At 38.7% G+C, this 19,675-nt stretch overlaps 1 protein-coding gene across 30 annotated transcripts in view; it reads right to left on the bottom strand.

Moving 5' to 3' along the window:
• RAD51B (RAD51 paralog B) overlaps positions 1-19,675 on the bottom strand; it is a 417,280-nt gene that overhangs the window by 222,093 nt on the left and 175,512 nt on the right. For all 30 annotated transcript variants that reach the window (XR_011000000.1, XR_011000001.1, XR_010999998.1 and 27 more), the window contains exon 8: positions 3,528-3,624. Coding sequence is in view for 21 of the 30 variants with exons in the window: in XM_068193163.1 (XP_068049264.1) it covers positions 3,528-3,624 (97 nt within the window). In the remaining 9 variants the exon portion in view is untranslated. The remainder of the gene's footprint in view (positions 1-3,527; positions 3,625-19,675) is intronic.

Raw genomic sequence — 19,675 nt, 5'->3', positions numbered from 1 at the left:
TGAAAGATGGAGTTTGGCTTTGATGTCTGTTAGAGGAAGTTAGAGCTTGCAGCTGGCAAATACATTAATAGCATAGGCACTGGTGGACTATAAGGGACCTCAAGTAGTTTATCTTTTCCTATCTCTTTGCAGCACACAAACAAAACACAAATTTCCCTGTCCACCTAGTGCTAAAATACACAGGCTTAGAATTAGTTTCTAAAGACTTCTTATATTAGGTAAAATTTAGTCATGTGAACTTCACAAAAATAGCAAAAATAGTACAGTCATAGACACAGATAAAGTGTTTAAGAAAACCCACTAACAGTCATAACAAAATATTTCTACTGTTCATTAAGCCTTATGCAGCTGGAACTTTTTTTTTCAAGTAAGATATTATTTTAATTGGGTAAGGGCTATTTTTTGTACTTAAATGATAAAGCATTAGTTCTTAGGGTACTCCTGGGCTTGTCTGACCACCTTAGCAATGTAAAATAGCTTTAGGCTTCTCCAAGTTGTCTTTGACTGGAAGAACTAAACAGAGGCTATTCCACAGTGCAAGAATGGAAGGGAAAGAGCAACGTCCACCATCATCTGCCAGACTACTCCCCTCTGATGACATGGTTTGAGAGATGGCTATGTAAAAATGATGAAGTTACAAGTGAAAACTGAGCTTGGTTCCTAGGGAAGAAGTGACAGCATCAGATGTCTGAGGATTTTAGAGCTAGAGAAAAATATTATATATCCTAACTCCTTCAGTTGATAATCTGACAAGTATGTAAAGGCCAAATGAATGCAAGGAGTCAGACTGTAAGTAGAGAAACTTCAGTATTTTATTTATCACTTTATTTGTGGCAAACTATGCAATTTTTTTGGTCTATCTGGAAGCAGAAGTATGCACAGATCTGGGAATTTAGCTGGAACATTATTAAATAACCATTTCCTACAAGAAATACCAACAAACAGTTCATGAATTTTTACATTGCTAAATAAGTGATGGGATTTTACAGCCAGCACTGCTTTTATAAATCTATTAACATTCTCATAAAAATCTAACTTATTTTAGGACACAAGTTTTCATGCACTAGATTACAACTTTACAGAAGACAAACTCTGAGCCTGAAACAGCTTAACAATGTCCTTTCAGCTTGTTCATCAGATTAACTTTCTGTCACACATCAGATGAACAGCTTCCTTGGTTTCTTGCCTAATCTAACACATAACCCAAGCAATTCTCAAGCACAATCAGAAGCAAAAACAAAGGACACTATAACATTCCACTTCTTTCTAATAGTGCATTTAGTTTGTAATTTTCATTTCTGCCTCTATCTAAGAAAGATTACCCTTTTAGCAAACCATTTATAGTGAAGGGACTCTGATTTCAGATAGGATTAAAACAACACATTAGACATATACAAACCAAGCAGTCTGAGTTGCTAACAGGACTAATAATGTGTTATGGGTCCTTTCACATCTAGGTCACTGGTTCAAATTCAGCTTTAGTTGGTGATGAGTGACATGGAGCAATGAGGTAAGAACCCAGTCACAAATCTGGTCTCCTATCCCTGACTCTGCAACATATACTCTTTGTGCACTTGGGCTACTCACCTAACTACTCTTTCCTGTAAATTCAACAACTGTAAAAGAGTAGTAAGTATTATTACTATCATACCAACTCTAGAAGACTAATTAATTTAGGAATCTGAAAGTAATTTTCAGTAGTTTATTGATGCTTTCAGACTGTTCAAGTACTAACATCCAAATACATTAAGGGGGAACTTTCTCAGGACAGGTCAACACCGTGATGTTAAAAGAACCCACCAGAACACACTGGCTACATCTGTGTCTTTTGATAGGAAGATAAACATGGAAATCAGATGTTGAATGAGCCTGAAATTCCACATTTACTCACAGATAGACAGCAGAGGTTAAAAGTGATGAAAAACAAAATCCAGAAGCAGCCATTTTACAAACAAGACAGACCTAGGGAGAAAAGCTTGTAGTGTGGAAATGCACTGTGTTCTTCCATTAGACAACAGAGTAAGTAAATGCCATATCAATGATAGTCAAGGAAGGAGGGAAGGGAGAGAAGGAAAGGAGTTTATCAGCCCTACATCCCTTGATAAAACTTGAATTGCCAAAGGAGCCTGCACTGCTGATGCCTGTACTGTTCTTGTCCTGTGGCAAAATAAATGTTTCCATTTTCAACAAAAGTGATACTGACACATTTTGCTACTTCAGATCCTTAATTAACAACAAGGAATGAGAGCAATAAATTAATAAAACACAGAGCACCAATATATTTTAACTCATTCCTAAGCTAAAAGATGACAAGCAGTAATGGTAGTTTAGGCCCAACATGATAGATTCATTAAAAACCTGTAACTGCTAGAAAAATCTTTATGCCATCTCTTGCGTAGCCCTGATTCTAGAATATTCTGGAACTGTAGCTCGTATACAGCACTGAGAATCTTTCATATGTGCTGGGAAATTTAGAAACATTTCAACTATTCCATGTGTTTTTCCTAAGTATCTTCAAATATTTTAGCCATAGGACAAAAATATGTTTTACTGAAAACATATTTTGTCATTACTGCCACATCAGAGTCAGCTGTGCCTTTCTTTCCAGAGAAAGCTCATCCATAGCAATTCTAAAGGACAAGGAGAAGCACAAGCACTGTGATCAAGACAATTTAATAAGACAATGCACAACAACTTTGTGCCAAGAAGGAAACTATAAAGGTGAAAAATTATGCCTTTATCTTCCTAATCTAGTTACCATATTTCAAATCTTTCTGCCAGAGGTAGGGAGCAGTATTTGAGCCATGTACTTCAGAGATACTTTGGCAATGGGTGGAACCAATAAAAGCCACAAGTACAATACCAAAATTATTTAATGGGTCATGGTTTGCCAGACTCCTATTGACAAAATTACAAAGTAAACACATAACACAGTGTTAAGGCATTGCACTAAAGTTACTCCCTGACATTCTGTTTAAATCTACATTCAACCTCTTTCCCTTGTCCACTGAAATGAGTTGCAGAAATAATATCAGTTTTAACCACTGCTTAGTTAGTTTTGCCATCAAGCTGTACTTGTGTAAAGTCAGACAAGCTTGAGACAACTGTGTGTGATCAACCAGAACACAGAGAAGCTGATCAGAACCATCAGAAAGTGAAGCAAGGAGATAAAGAGGGGAAATACCCATGTTATGCAAAGTGGAAAGTCTACACGCAATTATCATGCCTTTGCAAGAAAGATGAGCATTGCTTTGCCCCACATTTGGGTCTATGCATGAACTGAACACTAAATAACAAAGTTTTCTGCATGGCTCAAAAATACATTCTCAGCCTTTAGAAAGTGTCTGATCCACATACTTTCTGAGTATTTTCAGAGAAACTGGAAAATAATTTTGTTTCAAGACAGTGTTAGGTTAGACTTGATAATTTGACTGTCTCAGCCCCCTGTATTTCAACAGAAGACTGCAAGTTACAGTGTGGATTTGTGTCCGTGTAGAATTTCAGTCCTGATAGAAGGGATTTCTTACCTTCAGACAGGGACAAATCATCAGCTGGAGACACCAGGTCTGCCTGGACCCCAGGGCCACTGCTCAGCGATGTGGTAATCTGATTCGTCAAGATAACCTGCAAACAGACAAGGAGAGGGGGATGGGAAATGAATTTTTATAGCTACTGGAAGGCAGAGAGAAGGCCAGGACTGGAATCCTCCAGGCATAGAATCAAGATGAGCCTCTATTCTGATCTTCAGCAAAGTCAACCCCCAGAACATTTTCAACTACCTGCAGAAACTGAAAGAGTCAATTGCAAGAAGTGGAAGAAAAGGGATATTGTTAAAAATATTAAATACCGTTAAAAAGATTAAATACAGTATGTTGATACATACAGGCACCTTAAATGAAACTAGTGCTCTGAAGAGCTTCATCTTTTGCTCATATTCCATGAACATTTTGATGCTCCTTACAAAAACCCACCATTTTTTTCATAGGCAAATAGGAAATCTATTTTCCAAGTAATTTCCACACAATTGACACACTTTCTTCCTTTGGCTGAAACAGTGCCATGGAGGAAGGTGTGGTAGGGGTACACCCCCATTGATCTGAAGCACTAAAGTACTAAATGTTACAGGGCTATTTTTACAAAAGGGGATTTTTTAGTGTTTTACAGGATCACAAGAGTCTGATAAACAAAACTATAGTACCCACAGTGCTCTCCTCTGACAGCATGAGCAATAGTCATGCCTACAAGAGATGAACAATTTCTTGCACCTTTGAACACAAACTGGTTTTAGTAAGAGAGGACATTAAGCAAACAATGCAAACACCACACAGAGAAGAACATAGCTATAGCCACAGTTATCTTGAAATGCTTTGGATCTCTAAGCAGCTACACTTTTTGCAATAACAGTTGGTCTCTGCTGACTGACATAACCCTCAAAATTTACATAACATAGCACTCAAAAATTATTTTTTTCAAGAACCAAAATGATTCTTCTACTTGCAATGAGAGGAGACAAACTCCAAACAAACTCTCTTTCAAATTAATGGCCTGTCTTCAGCTGTATTTGACAAAGGAGAAAGGGAGAAAGGAATTCTATACTTGGTTGAATGCAGTTTCACTGGAATTTACTGGAATAAATTAACAGATTACCACTGCTAAAAAGAATAGGAATTTCTCTGCCATTCCCTCCACTACTCGTCCCTCCCTCTGATCATGGCTTCTTCCTGCTCTCTAGCACTTTCGGCAGTAAGATATGACACACTCTCCCCTTTCTTTTCCCACTGTGAGACCCCACACAAGCTGTGTCGGACCAATGAGTTGTAACTGCAGTGGTGGTGCTGCAGGGTATCGGGTCTTCTTCAGGCAGCATGACATGAGGTGCCAGCAGTGTGATGGAGTATGTGACCTTTACAAGACTCCACCTCCCTGCTCATGCCTGCCCACCCAGCCCTGTGCTTGCAAACAAGCATGACGTGCCCGAGAGCTTTATGGACTGTATCAACAGCACTAAATTGAGAAGTGCCTAAGTCAAATCTTCACTTACTCAACAGGAGTTCAAGACCTTCAGAACTCCACAGTGTTGCCCCTCATGCTCATCTGCTATTGACTACAAGCTCTGAACAAACTTGAGCTAGCTGTGATTACTCTGCACAGCTTAACCACAGGATGCACCTTTTGGGACTGGGCATTTATGATCACTGCAGCTAACATGGACATGGTAGATAACAGCCTTGCTTGGTCTCACACCTCGGCTAAGGTACAACTCTGCAATACTGCTAACAGCAAACACACGAGAAACACATTACACCCATCTGCTGTTTCCCCCAGAGTTGCTGTGTGCACCTATAACCACCCAAAAGCAGACAGCAAAGGGTCTGGTACACACAACTCCTTGCTGCCACTGATGGCTGACTTACTCATAAGATTACAAGGTAGGATAATTCACTTTATTAACAAAGGAAAAAAAAAGTCACTTTTCCCTTTTTTCTTGCTAGGATACTTCTCTTCCATTTTAGTGAGCTAGTTCATCCTTGTGATAGGATGGGCATCAAAACCAGTTCAAGGGAAATGAAAGGAGTAGGCAGTCAACAGTCAGTAGGGATAAGGAAGGATAAGGAAGGATGTGAGGCCTTTCCTTCTTGAAACCATTCTCACTTTGTTTGCACTGTGTCACAAAAGCCACAGACTCACGTATCCATAGTATCCAGCACTAGAAAATGTGCTGAAATAGAACACACTAGCAAACTTATACTCACATGTATTGGTGAGGTATGAAGTTTTCATTGGCACACTTTGCAATGATCACATTATTAACAAGTATCAAGCTCTCTAAGTGATTCAGTCACCCCAGACTCATGCCAAGATAATCTTTGTGCTGTGCCGTCACGTATTTTATTATTTATGCACCACATTTTAAAGAAATGTTACCATGATTAAGGAATGTTTTTAATAGAAAAAAATATCTAAGCACACTATATTTCATATTGCTTTCCTTCAAAGGAAACTAACTTTGAGGGCTTCCAAAAAAAATCAAAAGAAAAATTAACAAGAAGAATAATGCAACTACTTTTTTTAAAATCTTCCAGATTCCTCCCTAACCAGGAACTCCACAGCACTGTAAGCTGTAATACTGAAAGTCTTCTTCATCTTTTATGCTTAATTCAAGCTATGCCTCTGAACTTAGATTTCAATTTCAGATGTATCTTTCAGTAACTATTTAATACTAATATCTTAGATTCCCTGCTATACTGTTTATAAAAAAATCAGTTTAAAAAAGCAAAGTCCTACCCAAGTAAATATTCCTCTCTGAGTTGTTCTGAGGATGCAAATTAAGCGTATTCTGAGTTCTATGACTTCACTGACAGTTACACATTTGCTTAAATACACATCTAAGTAGTAGCTTGAATAAGCACACTTCCTCTGAGATGAAGCCATATGCATATACAGAATTCTTATTTTGGAATTAATTGAAAATTATTCCCTACTTTTCCAACCCTAAAGAACCAACATAGATGCAGTTCTCCCATAAGACAAATTTAGCCACAAGACGAGGCTGTTAGCTAAGCACTAAATCTGGCATCAAATTCCCTGTCACACTTCTGCAGCCTCACCTACTGCAAAATTCTTTCATCAGGTACAGGTATTCCTGTTATTATATTTATATACACACACATATATATGTATTTTCATGTACCTTTGTGCAGCTCCTATAATACAGTTTGAACCTCACTTTGAGAGTGTGCAGAGTACTCTAAACTCTCACTAACTCAAACATGCTGTGGGTCACTAACAAAAGGAAAGAGCTGGTCCTTTGCTACAGTTATGAAAAAAAAGGCATCCAGATTCAGCAAACTCCTCTGAATAGATACATCTTCAAAACTTCAACCATATGCCCTTACTGGAAAGTGCCCAGTTTATTTTTCCATGAGTAAAACTTTGGTCACAAATACTTTGGCAGTGAAAAGTGCCATTTAAATGAGACCATACATTTTCAGCAGTCACCAGGCTTTACGGGCATTCAACTTGAAGCCCTGAATACTGGTATCACATGAGTCCAGTGGCACATTTAAAGAATTTATTAATTTTTCCCCAAAGTCTCCTTCATTAATCTGGAAGACATGCTTACATTACATTCTGCTATCTTTTGAAATGGTTCAACATATTCAGAGAGTTGCAAATAGTTTGAGGGAATGGTTAAACTTGTGTTGATATGGAGAGAACAGCCAGGCAGACAAAGGAGATCTGGTGCCAAACAGCTCTGTGACTTCCTGGTGAAGTCCAGAGCTTCCATTGGTGTATGGACAGCATCAGCTGAGTCTCACACATTGCTTCATACATGTGTGCACAACATATAATGCTGGTTTCGATGTTAATTACACTGTTTCTTACAAACCACCTAAAAGAAGGTCTGGGTTAGCCTGATAGGTGCCACACTTGAGAGAAACTACCTGCTAAACAGTGCTTGGAAACAAGCTGGGCTGTCAGTCCAAGCAGATTTACTAGAGAGTGCTTTGTACTGAACTAGCAATGGCACTTCTTCAACTCTTCATTGTACATCTGCCATTCATTTAACCTGTTAAGCACAGGAGACCTGCCAGGTCCTCAGGCTAATAAGGTAAGGAATATTTGCCTCTGTTGAGGTTCCTTCGGACAAATACTGGACATCTTAGCAGCCAAGTACAGCTTCCTTTCAAAAGGTTCAAAGCCAGTCATATGTTTATTACCTTCTAGCAGAACACTCAGTGAGAATATTGCTACATGGTATTTTGATGCTATCATACTGAAATACACAGTATTTTAATATATATTTTATTTAAAAGACATTCAGTATTTAAAAAGGAGCTCCTATTTCCAATGGAACAAAATATTTTCACTGCCACTAAGACTCACAAAAAGCCATCATACCTCTCCAAACACAAATGTGTCCTGACATGAACAACAGGTAAGGAAGTTTTGCTATTGCTTTTCTGTTCCTACTTCACGATGAACAAAGGGTGTAGGGATTCTTCAGTCAGCAACTGTGCCTGAATGGAAAACACTCTCTACTGCTAAAAGAGGGGAAAGAAGAGTCAGCTAGACAGCTCAGTAACACTAGAAACTTGCTTCAATGCAGTCTCCCATGGAGTTCAGTGAACCACTGCCTTTAACTTTCAGCCTATTCCTTTGCCATTGGTTAAGAGAGCTATTTAACAAGTGAAAATTTACAGTCCTCAGCCTTCCGATTCTGACAGAATTACCAACTCTTTGGAAATTCACTCAGATTCAGATTTCAAAATCCTTTCTGGGAAAAAGTCTACTACTTAAAATACCATACAAATGATGGACTACACAATTTCCAAATCTTTTACTTTAATTTACTGCAGTGTAGCTACCTCAGATTGTAAAATAACTCCATCTAACCATTAGAAGTGTTATGACAGCAAGAAGAATTAGAAAACCCAGAGATAAACACAAGAAGACAGTGGGAACACTTTTTCAACTTCCTAATTTTAGACATGTTAAAAAAACCCCACAACCTCCTCCTCTGATTACTTTCTCACTTTTTATAGATGCCAATGCCTGGGAAAAAAATGGACACAAGGATTTCTCAAGGAAAACAGCATTCAGGTTCCAGACAGATCATTGTTACATCTAAGATTGAATCTAGAAGTCAACAACAATTTTAATATCCTATTAAAATCTTTATATGTTGTTGTGAAAACAGAGTCACCTTCCACTGATGTGATTTCAGCAGATGCTAGTCTTTTTGGAAGCATATTAGAAAAGTAAAAACAACTTAAAACTCACAACACCCCCATTTACTGGGGATAGCAAAGTTCCTGCATATGCAGAAAATCCCTGCAGGTCCTGGGAGAGAGTTAGCCTAAGAACTTCACACAGAAGAATAAGCAAACCATTTTTTGTTTGGTTATTTATACAGTACAACTCTTCAAGTACTCCTCCTGCCCATCCTATACCACACTGAAATTACAAAACCAGACTTTGTCATCCGTGTAAATCCAGTTGAGTAAATAAGCTGTTTTCTGTAAACTTGTGGTCTCAGCCTCCTTGTTAGTTTATTGCAAAATTAAAGGGAGCTCAGAGCAGAACTATCAATCAGTAACCAGCAAAGGTAGAAAGTCGTCTGGAATGTACCAAAAAGCAAAAAACCACACTATTTCATGAAATGGCTGTTTGTTAACAAACAACGACGCAGAAATCCCCATTTCACATGCAACACTATTTAGGAAAATTCTTATTAAAGGCTTCCTGTTGAGCTGGGAGAGCAAGCACAAGAACACTTGCAATAATCCCACATTACTCCACCTTAATAGCCCATGAATTTTGTGGTTTTCACTGTGCCCAAGAAATGTCACTAGCGAGCAGCAAGTACAAGTGACAAGTCAGTGGGGCTGGGATGATGACCCTCATGCTGGAGGAGAAGGAAAGGAAGCTTTACTGATCCCCAGACAATCTTCCTTCTGATCCCTGAGAAGGCACCTCTCTCCCTTTCCCTGAAGAACAGAGCTTTTAATGAGGTATTCAAGCAATGGCTCAAAACCATAAAGGACAGAGCACCAAGCAATACCACAAAGCCGGATAGAGCTGGCAGCAAGCCTGAAAACAGAAAAAGAGGACAGTGAGAAAAATGAGGTGAAAAATCATGCTTCAAATAGCTGTGAGAACCACAGCCTTCTCCTTGAAAACCTGTTAAAGATCCCCAAGACTAGCATCCAGTCTGCTCAAGGAAGAATCCTAAATTACCACTATCTGTGACAGTAACAGGGTATTTGTGACCTTTATCTAAGCTACACACTGAAATAGCTTTTTCTTCAACTTCTGTTTCTTTGAAATTTTCTTCAGCATCAGTGGCCATTTGACACAAAAGCTGTCAAAAGTTGTGAAAGACCTCAGCAGAACTTCTACTTAATATTCACAAGGAATAAAACATGCTTAAAACGGAGCATTTTTGGTGAAATCATGCAGTTACAAACAGAAAAAAATAAAGGTTTGAATGCAATACCGAGAACTCCTAACCAAAACACAAGTTTTCAAGAGAGAATGTCAAGTGCCCACAGCTACAGGAGCACTTGAAGCCAGTTACTGCTCCATGGGGCCTCACCTCACAGGAGACTGGCTTTTAGTGAAAAAAGCCTCTGAATAGTCAGACAGCTCTGGGCTCCAGGACCAAATTAAACATATTTACATCACAACTATTATAATGATAGGAGATTAAATATATACACATATCTTCATTCATAGAAAATGCAAACTATTTTGGCTCACACAAACCAAATACAAAAGATAAAACCCAACAGTTTATCATCTCAAATCCAAGCAAATCACCACACCCACTCAATGCTTATCCCACTAGGTGTCTTGTATTCCTAAGCTGAGCAGCCACCACCCCAGCAGCTCAGATTTCTGTGGGGAAGAATGTAAATAATGTCAAATACTCTGTAAAGCCCAGACATCACCAGTAAAAACTTCTAATATATGAAATTCCCATATCCAAAGTCAAACACCACTTCTGGTGTTTCATCAAGGCCTAAGATACTCAAAGGTATCTTTACATGTTTTACTAAAATGGTTGTAGCACAAAATTGCTTCACTGCAGGCATGACCAATACACAAATGCCCACATTTAACAACTGTTGCTAACCCAAATCAGCTGAAAGGGGAAGTACCCATTTCAACCATCTTGCTGTAACATGACAGAGAACAGGCTGGTAACAGTGATACACAGGCTGCAGGGAAGCTGGCGGATGTCTTCAGACACAGCACAGCAGCTACCCTGACTGAAGGCAAAGCCAAGAGCTGTTAGAATTCACATCTCAACCAATGTTACCAGAATTTGGCATAATTCCCTGAATAACAGATATATACACATAAACCACTGGAAGCCTATTGAGAACCACTTCCTAATCCCATATGCAATGTATACTCCTACGAGTGCTGGCCTTGCCTCAGAGGAATTTCAACTGCACCTATTTTCATCAGAATCCAGGGGGAAAAAAAATAAAAGCAATTAAACAGCACAGAAACAAGAAAGCACAATTCTCTGGAAGGCTCACTAAGACCTTTAAAAGATTAGAGATCTGTTGATCAGGACACATTGTTGGCTAGCTGCAACCTTATTAGAGCTCTTAGGAGAGAGAGAACTTGCAGCTCTTGTTTTGCCAAGGTATCTCTACCCAAACTTCTCCTCTTTCATTCCTCAGTGAGACAATTCATAGCAGCAGAGGTGATTTTATAGTTATTGGATTTCATGGGATATAAATAGGACTTGGAAGAAGCCTAGGTATCTTTCAGACACGAGCCACTGTATTTACATCAAACTTATTCTGCCTTGCATAGGAAAAGTACAAAGTTATGCAATTCTATTCCATAAGCCTTTTGAAGAAGTGTCTGTTCACATCTCTGCCAGCTGCTTGAAAAGCATCACAATGAATTAAAACTTCCACCAGAAGACAAAAAAGTAGCAAAGCAAAACAAAAGCAGGCTGTTCTCAGGCAGCTACAGGCCTTCAAGTTGAAATAGCTACCACCCAGCAACAGCCTGAGGTCTTTAGCCTTTCCTCCTCTGTGAACAAGGCACGCAGCCAACACAAACGTAAGGCTCAAAATCCCCACCACGGCACCCTTGTGCCGTGCTGCCCAGGAGAAGGGTTTGTGTGCCTGCAAGGCCTTCCCATCCAGCAGCCTGCACAGGCCTGCTTGCAGGGATGTGCACCCCCCGAGAGGGATGGCCACCCGCCTTCATGTCCTGGCAGCGCCCAGAGCTCCCTGTTCAGTTTCCAGCAGGTCTTCCTCTCCTCCACCCTCCCCTCCAGCCCCTGCTTAACGATGCCTTTCAGAATGGAGCTTCCTCCTGTGTGTAGCTAGAGATGGGCCACAGTAAGAGACTGCTCTGACTCTGGCTGAGGAAATACAAAATACCTCACAGGAAATCACTGGAATCCACAGGCAACTTTTACAGCCAAAACCTGCTGCACTCTAAAAGCAGCGAGCACCGCTGCTTAAAAGGGAGTATTCTGATGAATTAATTTATTCTGTTACAAATTGTCTTGTAACAGAATAAATAAAATAAAATTATGAACTCACAGTTCACTCTGTTCTCTGCAACAGCACTTTTGGTTGGTTGAATTTGTTTTGTTTTGAAGGACAGGGAAGAAACTGGATTGCCTGGAACACCAGGAAAGTAGTACAGAATTTCAGCTCTGCACTGGCATGCTCCAGATTGAGAGGAGAGACATCTCCTACGCCTCCATAACACTGCAAGTAAAAATTTATGCTCACTTTCTTCCCAGTGAAAAGCCTAGTTCCATTTACTGGCACTAGTTAGTTGTCATTGGCAGATGAAAACAGACTGAAGGCTCTTTCCTATCACTTCCTGTGTGTTCAGACCTTCTGCCATGCATCTACCCTGCTTTATCCAGCATTTCAAATTTACCTAGATCTACACAAATTCTTTGACATTAAATCTCACTAGCCTCCATTGGAATAAATGCACTGTTGCCCCTGTTGTAGAGAGAGATGCACAGACACTAAACAAACTGACTATCACAAATGTTTACTACCATTCCTAAACCCTGATTTTAAAAACAGAGTTAAAAGCTGGAAAGGGTCATTCTCTCCCCAAGCGCTCTAGAACACCTCAGGACTATCTAATGTGTACCCAGCAAATTATATATTTATAATTCTTACCATACTTGAAGGTTTTTATACCTGTCTATGCTTAGCTTTTTCTAACAACTCAATAGGAATATTAAGTAATTGGAAAAGGGTCTATTATTCATTACTAAACTAATGAAATACTCCTAACAAGGTCTACTTAGGGCTCATGGCCTATTTCAAGTTGATCATTAGTATACTGGCATTTTTGTTTCATTTTGATATTTTGACAAGCCCATCAGAAAGACCATTTATACTTCTATATAAATGCAGGTTTAGTGTGATATAGCATATAAAGCACAACTTCATGTCATTAATTCCATTAATTCCTCAGATCCTTTCCAATTAGTTCCTTCAAGCCTTCAAGGCAGCGGGTCACAGGAGACTCACTGAATCTTGGATACAAACTGAAACAGCTCAATGGCCTACTGTAATTTACAGCTTTGCTGAACAGTTTTAAAAACACTTTCCCTAGCTCCACCTTATCCCACATCATGACCCTAAGCCAACATTCTTAAAAGGAGAACAGTGTTAGTTTAGACTGCTGCTTGGTATCTTGTGGAAGCAGCAGAAAGCACTCCTAGGATGTGCTAGAATATTTGTTCCCCTTGTCCATTCATTAAACTTTACATGCAGGTAATTACTACCACCATCACATGGCTTACTTTTTTTTATACACAACATCAGCACCACAGAAACAGAGCAAATCTTTTCTAGCCTATGGTTATGTTAGAACACAGAATGTTTTAACCACACCTGTTAGAAAAGTTTTCTTACTGTGTTATGGCCTTTCACTGAACACATTTCAAGACACAGGATTTTTATACTTGTCTAATGGCTATGCTTAGATAATCATGTAGGCTTTATGTCAGTGTATGTAATGGTTAGTAGGTTTGAAGCACAGAGTAACAGGGAATTTGGATATATAACTCCATCCCTCCCATTTACCCAAGCTATTTGCCAGGTCTACAGAGTATTAAGGTAGTAAGTGATATTGCACAGAAGCCTGACAACCAATAACTTTTACAAAACAAACTAGACACTGACTGTCGCAGCACATACTGCAGTTGAGTCAGCCACAATACACAGAGTATCATCACACAGTTTCAGAAAGCTTCAATCCAAACAGAGTAGCATCATACCTCATCATAAGGCTTCAGGTGCCTGCCCATAAAGAGCAACATCACTTCAGAAGGCTGCAAGCATCTGCCCTTCTTGTTCTCTAGGCCAACCTTTTCTACCCTCATGTTCGTGCACTGCTCCTGTGTGCCCTCTGGTCCCTTTGGTGGTTGGTCAGTACCTGGGCACTCCATGGCTCATTGCCTTCAATGCTGCTCACCTGCCCAGCACAGCTGTGCCCATAGGGGATGAGGCTCAGGCCACAGCCAGTTACCACAACCACTCCCAATTACCACAAACTGTGTGCCTACAGCTGATGGCAGCATTTAGTGTAACTGTGGCTGATTTAGTGAATGCTGTGTTCCTGCTGATTTTAAAGTTCAGTTATCAACCTTAATAGCTGTAATGGCTGTAAAAAAGTAGAAGTCATAGAGAAAACAAAATACCCAGATGCTGAAACAAACAGCCTCTCAAGTTGCTATCAGCTTCCTTTCCGAGTCAGTGCTCAGAAAGGTATGAAAGAACAGGTGAGAATGAATTAGATGAATTAGATATCTACAAGCTGTAGATATCTATTACCATTTCATTTTAGACATTTTCATACACTGAACTGCATTTACACCTTTAGAGCCTAACCTACAGTTTAGGCAATAATCTTTCTCTGCCAGAGATATCTGTAGTATTACTAAACCATCAGTAGCCTCAGCCTCCCTTAAAATGCAACAATACAAAACACACCAGTCTGAACACTGGGTAGTACTTTTCTTCTGTACCAGTGACTGCATAATCAACATATTTTAGTCCAATTGTACTGAAAGTCAAAGTTTTTCCACCTAGCTTTTTGAGCTTTCTAATATATCAACATACCTCTAAAATGCAGTGCAATATTTTTATGCAAAAGAAGATTACTTGGGTATATTTTATCAGTCTCCTAAACCTGCATACTTAGACAGTTAAGAGTGTTTACACTGGTATTTTTCCTCTTATAATATTAAATAGATTTTCTAAACTAAGATATTCTGAAGAAAATAAAAATAAATGAAACCTATACAAAAGACACAGTGGTGGACTGTTACAAATTTTTATTACCACTCTTTGAAGACTGCTATAGCATTTTAGCAAGCCTTGTTACACAGTAGCAAGATTATCCTAGGCGCTTCTTCCACAAAAGCACATTAAAATAAACAGGCTACTAGTTATAGAAAAATAGTTCATAATGAGACAGGAAAAAACCATGCCCAAATATGTATGCATATAATTGTTTTCTAAACATGTCAGATATAGTATCACCCAGAGAAAAGGAGAGGGGACATAAATCATCCAAGTTTCTTCTTGCCAGTATCTGAGGGGAAAAAATAAAATTGTGTGGCCTAAAACATTCTTGAATTTCAGTGGCACTGAAATGTTGAAAACTGAAATTGTTTTCAGTAGTAGTGCTATCAATTCAATAAAGTTATTTTTTCATTGGCTATTCCTTGGGTCTAATTAAGATAACTATAGCTTGTTTTACACTAAATTTCTCCTCAAAAAGTTACTTATTGTTTTTCTATTTAAAACAATCCCTATCTGCTTTTACCAAGCCTTAAAATTCCATGCATGAAAGGAACATCCTGTAATGGATAGATTATACTCTAGCTGCCTCTTAGACTTATCTCCTCCTCCAGAAGATTAGATACCCACTTCACTGTAGAAAGTGTCCTGACAAGGTAAGTTCTCATTTTGAATTTTATTAATATTATTCAGGTTTTTTTTCCAGACTATGTAAGATTTATTGCAAGTCTAGTTTTATTGATCCTAAAGGAGTTACACCAAAGTGAAATGATCAGATTTGTCTTTGCCCAGCATCATCCTTTTGTGCATAAATAACATTCACAGGGAAACAATCAGTTCAGACTTTTTCTCTTCTTATTAAATCTTCACCTTGATTAATATTCAAGCAAGAACAGGAGGGAGCAGAAGTCTAATTGCATGTTTTCTAATCCTGGTTCTAAGGCTAAGTAGCTGCAACTGCTTACAGATACAATAAATTCTTTGTGCCCTGTTTTCAAAGCAGGCCTAATGCCTACCCCATAAGAGTATTGTGGAATTTGGTATTTTGCTTTCCTAATGCTTTGAACTCAGTGCATGAAGTGTGATTAAAATCACAGTGCACCACCACAAACCACCCTGTGTTCCCAGAGTCTTCCAATGTATAGCTGGGCAACATCTAAATACAATTTAGCAGTAATAGTTGACTTCTGTAGGTTCTATGCATGGGTTTGTTGGCCTTGTAACAAAACTCTTCAAACTTCCCTCCAGAAAACCCACCGGCTTTTATTTTTTTCCTTTTAGCATTTTTGGCTGGGGCAGGGGGGTTGATGTGTTTTTTTAAATCCTTTGCCTTTGCTTGAGTTGGGAATGAAAGCATCACTGGTTTGCACTGCAAGTTTGGGAAGGGTAAATCTGAAAAATTCCTTGTGGCTCAACTTCTGGTATGTTGTACAACATTCTGTAAAGTATTAGCACTGTATTTAAAACAGACGGAAAGTAACAGATGCCAGATTATTATTTAGATGTTAGCTATGAACTGTGTTCCTGGATAAAAGTTTTGGTCTCTCTTGAGCTTACTGAGGGTTTAAAGAGCTGTTTAATAGAGCAGGGAGGACTGAATAGTTCCAGAACAGCAAAGGCAACAAAATAACAGCCATGCAGAATAGCTTCAAATCAGCCCTGTACTAGTTTATTTTCTGAACTGGATAACTCAGATCATTTGTGTGCCAGCAAAAGGCAAATAAATAGTTATTCTTTAAGGTGTTACAAGATCAACAAGTACAGACTTTGGACTGCCTTTAAAACATAAGGCTCAATATTCTGTTCCTCTCTGCAAAAGGACAGGATAAAACACACACACACAAAGAGAAAGATCAGGTCAGTGCTTAAATAAAATACTCCATCTCAGATGTAAAAGCTGACTTTTTAACAGGCTGGAAAAAACATCGGTGATTACCTAGATTTCAGTCCAAACTCCATCTCAACAGCCAAGAAAGTATTGTTGCTGAGGAAACCGCAGCCTGCAACAGCTCACAGAGAGCTGTGTCTGCACGGAAGTTTCTGAGAGAAAGGGGAAGAGGCACAAATAATTAAAGAGAGGCATGATTTACAGAAAACAAATACAAACTTCCTCCAGGAATGAACACTGCCTGGAATACCAGCAGCAAACATAAATGGGAGGAACAGAATCGGCACATCTAGAACATGGCGGGGCATAGAGTCTTGAAAATTGCTGCTTTGGAGAGAAAGTGCCTGCTTCAAGTTTCAGAGCACTTCAAAGAAGTGTTAGAGGCCATAAATAGAAAAGCCATTCTCACCAAGCAAGAAGCCATCCACTCAGCAGCACAGACTGAGAACTGTTCTTGCAATGACCATCACAAGAAAGACTCACCATTCATTTTGCCAGTTTCTATCCTGATCACAAATAGCAAGAGCCAGCCTCAAGAATAAATGCAGACCCACTGCAAACCAACACATCCAAATGCTTCTCAATTTGGTAAAAATGACCACTGCCTAAATGGGTCACAGTAGCCCAAATTCCACAGATAGTACTAAACTACATGTTTTGTGAAACATATTTCTGAAAGTCTGTGCAGATAGCATCAGATTGAGATGATTACAGGATAATCTAGATACAGATAGTTGCCAACTCCACCTTGCCAATGTGCAGCATTATTTTGGGGGGACCAGAAAACCAGAAAGACATTTTATGCAAATGAACAAGGTCAAACAATGTTAATTCTTCATTTTCCCTAAAACTTGTAGTACTTTGAGGTTATAAAGGAAGAGTTAATAATATATTGTATAGGACTGTATTCTTATTTGCATTCTGGTTTGTGTCATAAGCAGATTCTCTCCATTCTTGGAGATTAAAATTTTTTCATAAACTCCTATAACATTGAAACAACTACTGTAAGAGTTGTTTCATGAAACACCTCAGATAACCATTACTGTGGGATTCATAGTGAAAGCTTGAGAACTTGTAACACAAAGTGGAAAAAAGCTAACTAATAGCTCTGTTTGCACTGCAAATCTAGTTTACCAAGAAGTCTAGCCATGACACAATTCAATTCTGAAGCCTACGACCATAATTTTATAACATACACATGTACATACAGCATGTGCATGTTCTTTGCCCCGGATTTGGATCATGTCAGAGGCTTGTCCAGGCATAATCACTCCCTTTCCAATTCCTCTGTCCCAGGTCAAACCAGAACTCAAAAAATTCCCTGCCTTGCAGTGTAACATTGTAGGCTGGAGAAGGGCAATGCTACTCAGCTCTGTGCTAGCACAACAATTCCTTCCATTCAAACATAGGCAGAAGAATGCCGCAGAGTCATGCCTGCCCTGTAATGGAAGTATTTTGCTAACCTGCCACTCTGCCTCCCTGCACAGCTGCTTTCTTTGCCTGCATCTAAAACTGGCTGTGCAGAAGATGGAAAAGTATAAATTGAGGCAGAAACCACCTTCAGACTAAATAAGTACTCAACAGTATGAACAATGTAATATGCTCTATATATTCACACAAGCAGTTACTTAAATAATATATATGAGTATGAACCATAATATCAGCTATATATGAGCCATACAACACAGACATATGTGACAATGCTTCTCAAAACAAAAAGCCCAAATACAATTAAAAAGTGCCCTTGTATGATATTTTTCAGAAGAGACTCTCAAAACATTACAAACAGTAAGATCGTGAATCTGAAAAAAGAAGACAGGGATGATACCATGCATTTTACAGACCAGAAAATGAAGAAAAGAGTCTGGGAGCATTAGTAAGCATTAAATGGCATCAGTATCTAAGAGGTCTTAATAAGTGGTGATAAAAAGGCAGCAAATTTGAAGAAATGAAGAATAGCTTCAGGGAACAACAACTACAGGTTTTTACAAAATGCCCACTGATCTACAGTACCTGAATTTTATAAAGTACAAAGCATAGGTTTGCCATTACCTTCTTCCTTCTCTTTTCTAGGAAGAAAATAGGAAACTACACAAGTGTTTATGAAAAAATATGCTGAAGGAAGGCGTTTTAGCAGATAGCGTTAAAATTCAAATCTTCAGAGCAAAAAGTTCAGAACCAGACTGCCCAAAATTGTTCAGACTGTTGTCTAACAGCATCATATTTGGGATGATGTGGTTGTGCAAGAAAGGAAAATAACACATACATTTACTAAAAAGACCAGGCAGAACATAGTACACTCTTAATTAAATCCTCAGAAAGAACTTTTCTAATAGTATTTTCACTTGACAGGAAGAATGATGAATCTGACTAAATAATTAATTCTACACTTTTCTGATTTGGTTTATTCACCACTCAAGAATAATGATAGCTTACCTGGAACTTTGGTAGCTGTGTACTCAGAAATAATTCTCTATTTGAGGCCATATGACAATTCTCAGTGTCAAACAGCTTTAAACAGAAACTTCACACTGGCAAAGAACCCAGCAGCTTTATATGTACTTTGCTCCAATTTACATCAGTGTTTCACAAAGATAGGGTGGATTTTGATTCACCTTTTTTTTTTGTTCATTATTATTGTAACTGAATGAATATTGAGAGATAATTCTTATAACCAAATGGATAATGAAGAGTGTAATAACACCATATAAATATCTTATAGATATATTGAAATTATGGTAGTACAGACCTATCTCAACACTTTCAGCTGACTAAGAAAAACAGTGGACATGGGGCTGAACAGAGAGGAAGCAGTACTATCTGAGGCCATCCATGAGCCAACAAATCATCCTTAATAGGCAAGAAGTAAGAATATGTGTTATACAGTATATAAAAGCAAATCTGACATGTCTAGGACATTGAACATGCACTATGAAGTCTGGCACACAGTGTATTTATTTGTAAGTTA

Source organism: Anomalospiza imberbis, chromosome 6, assembly GCF_031753505.1.
Source record: "Anomalospiza imberbis isolate Cuckoo-Finch-1a 21T00152 chromosome 6, ASM3175350v1, whole genome shotgun sequence".
Taxonomy (NCBI): domain Eukaryota; kingdom Metazoa; phylum Chordata; class Aves; order Passeriformes; family Viduidae; genus Anomalospiza; species Anomalospiza imberbis.
The sequence above is the reverse complement of the archived record's forward strand: the minus strand, read 5'-3'. Positions and strand labels throughout refer to the sequence as shown.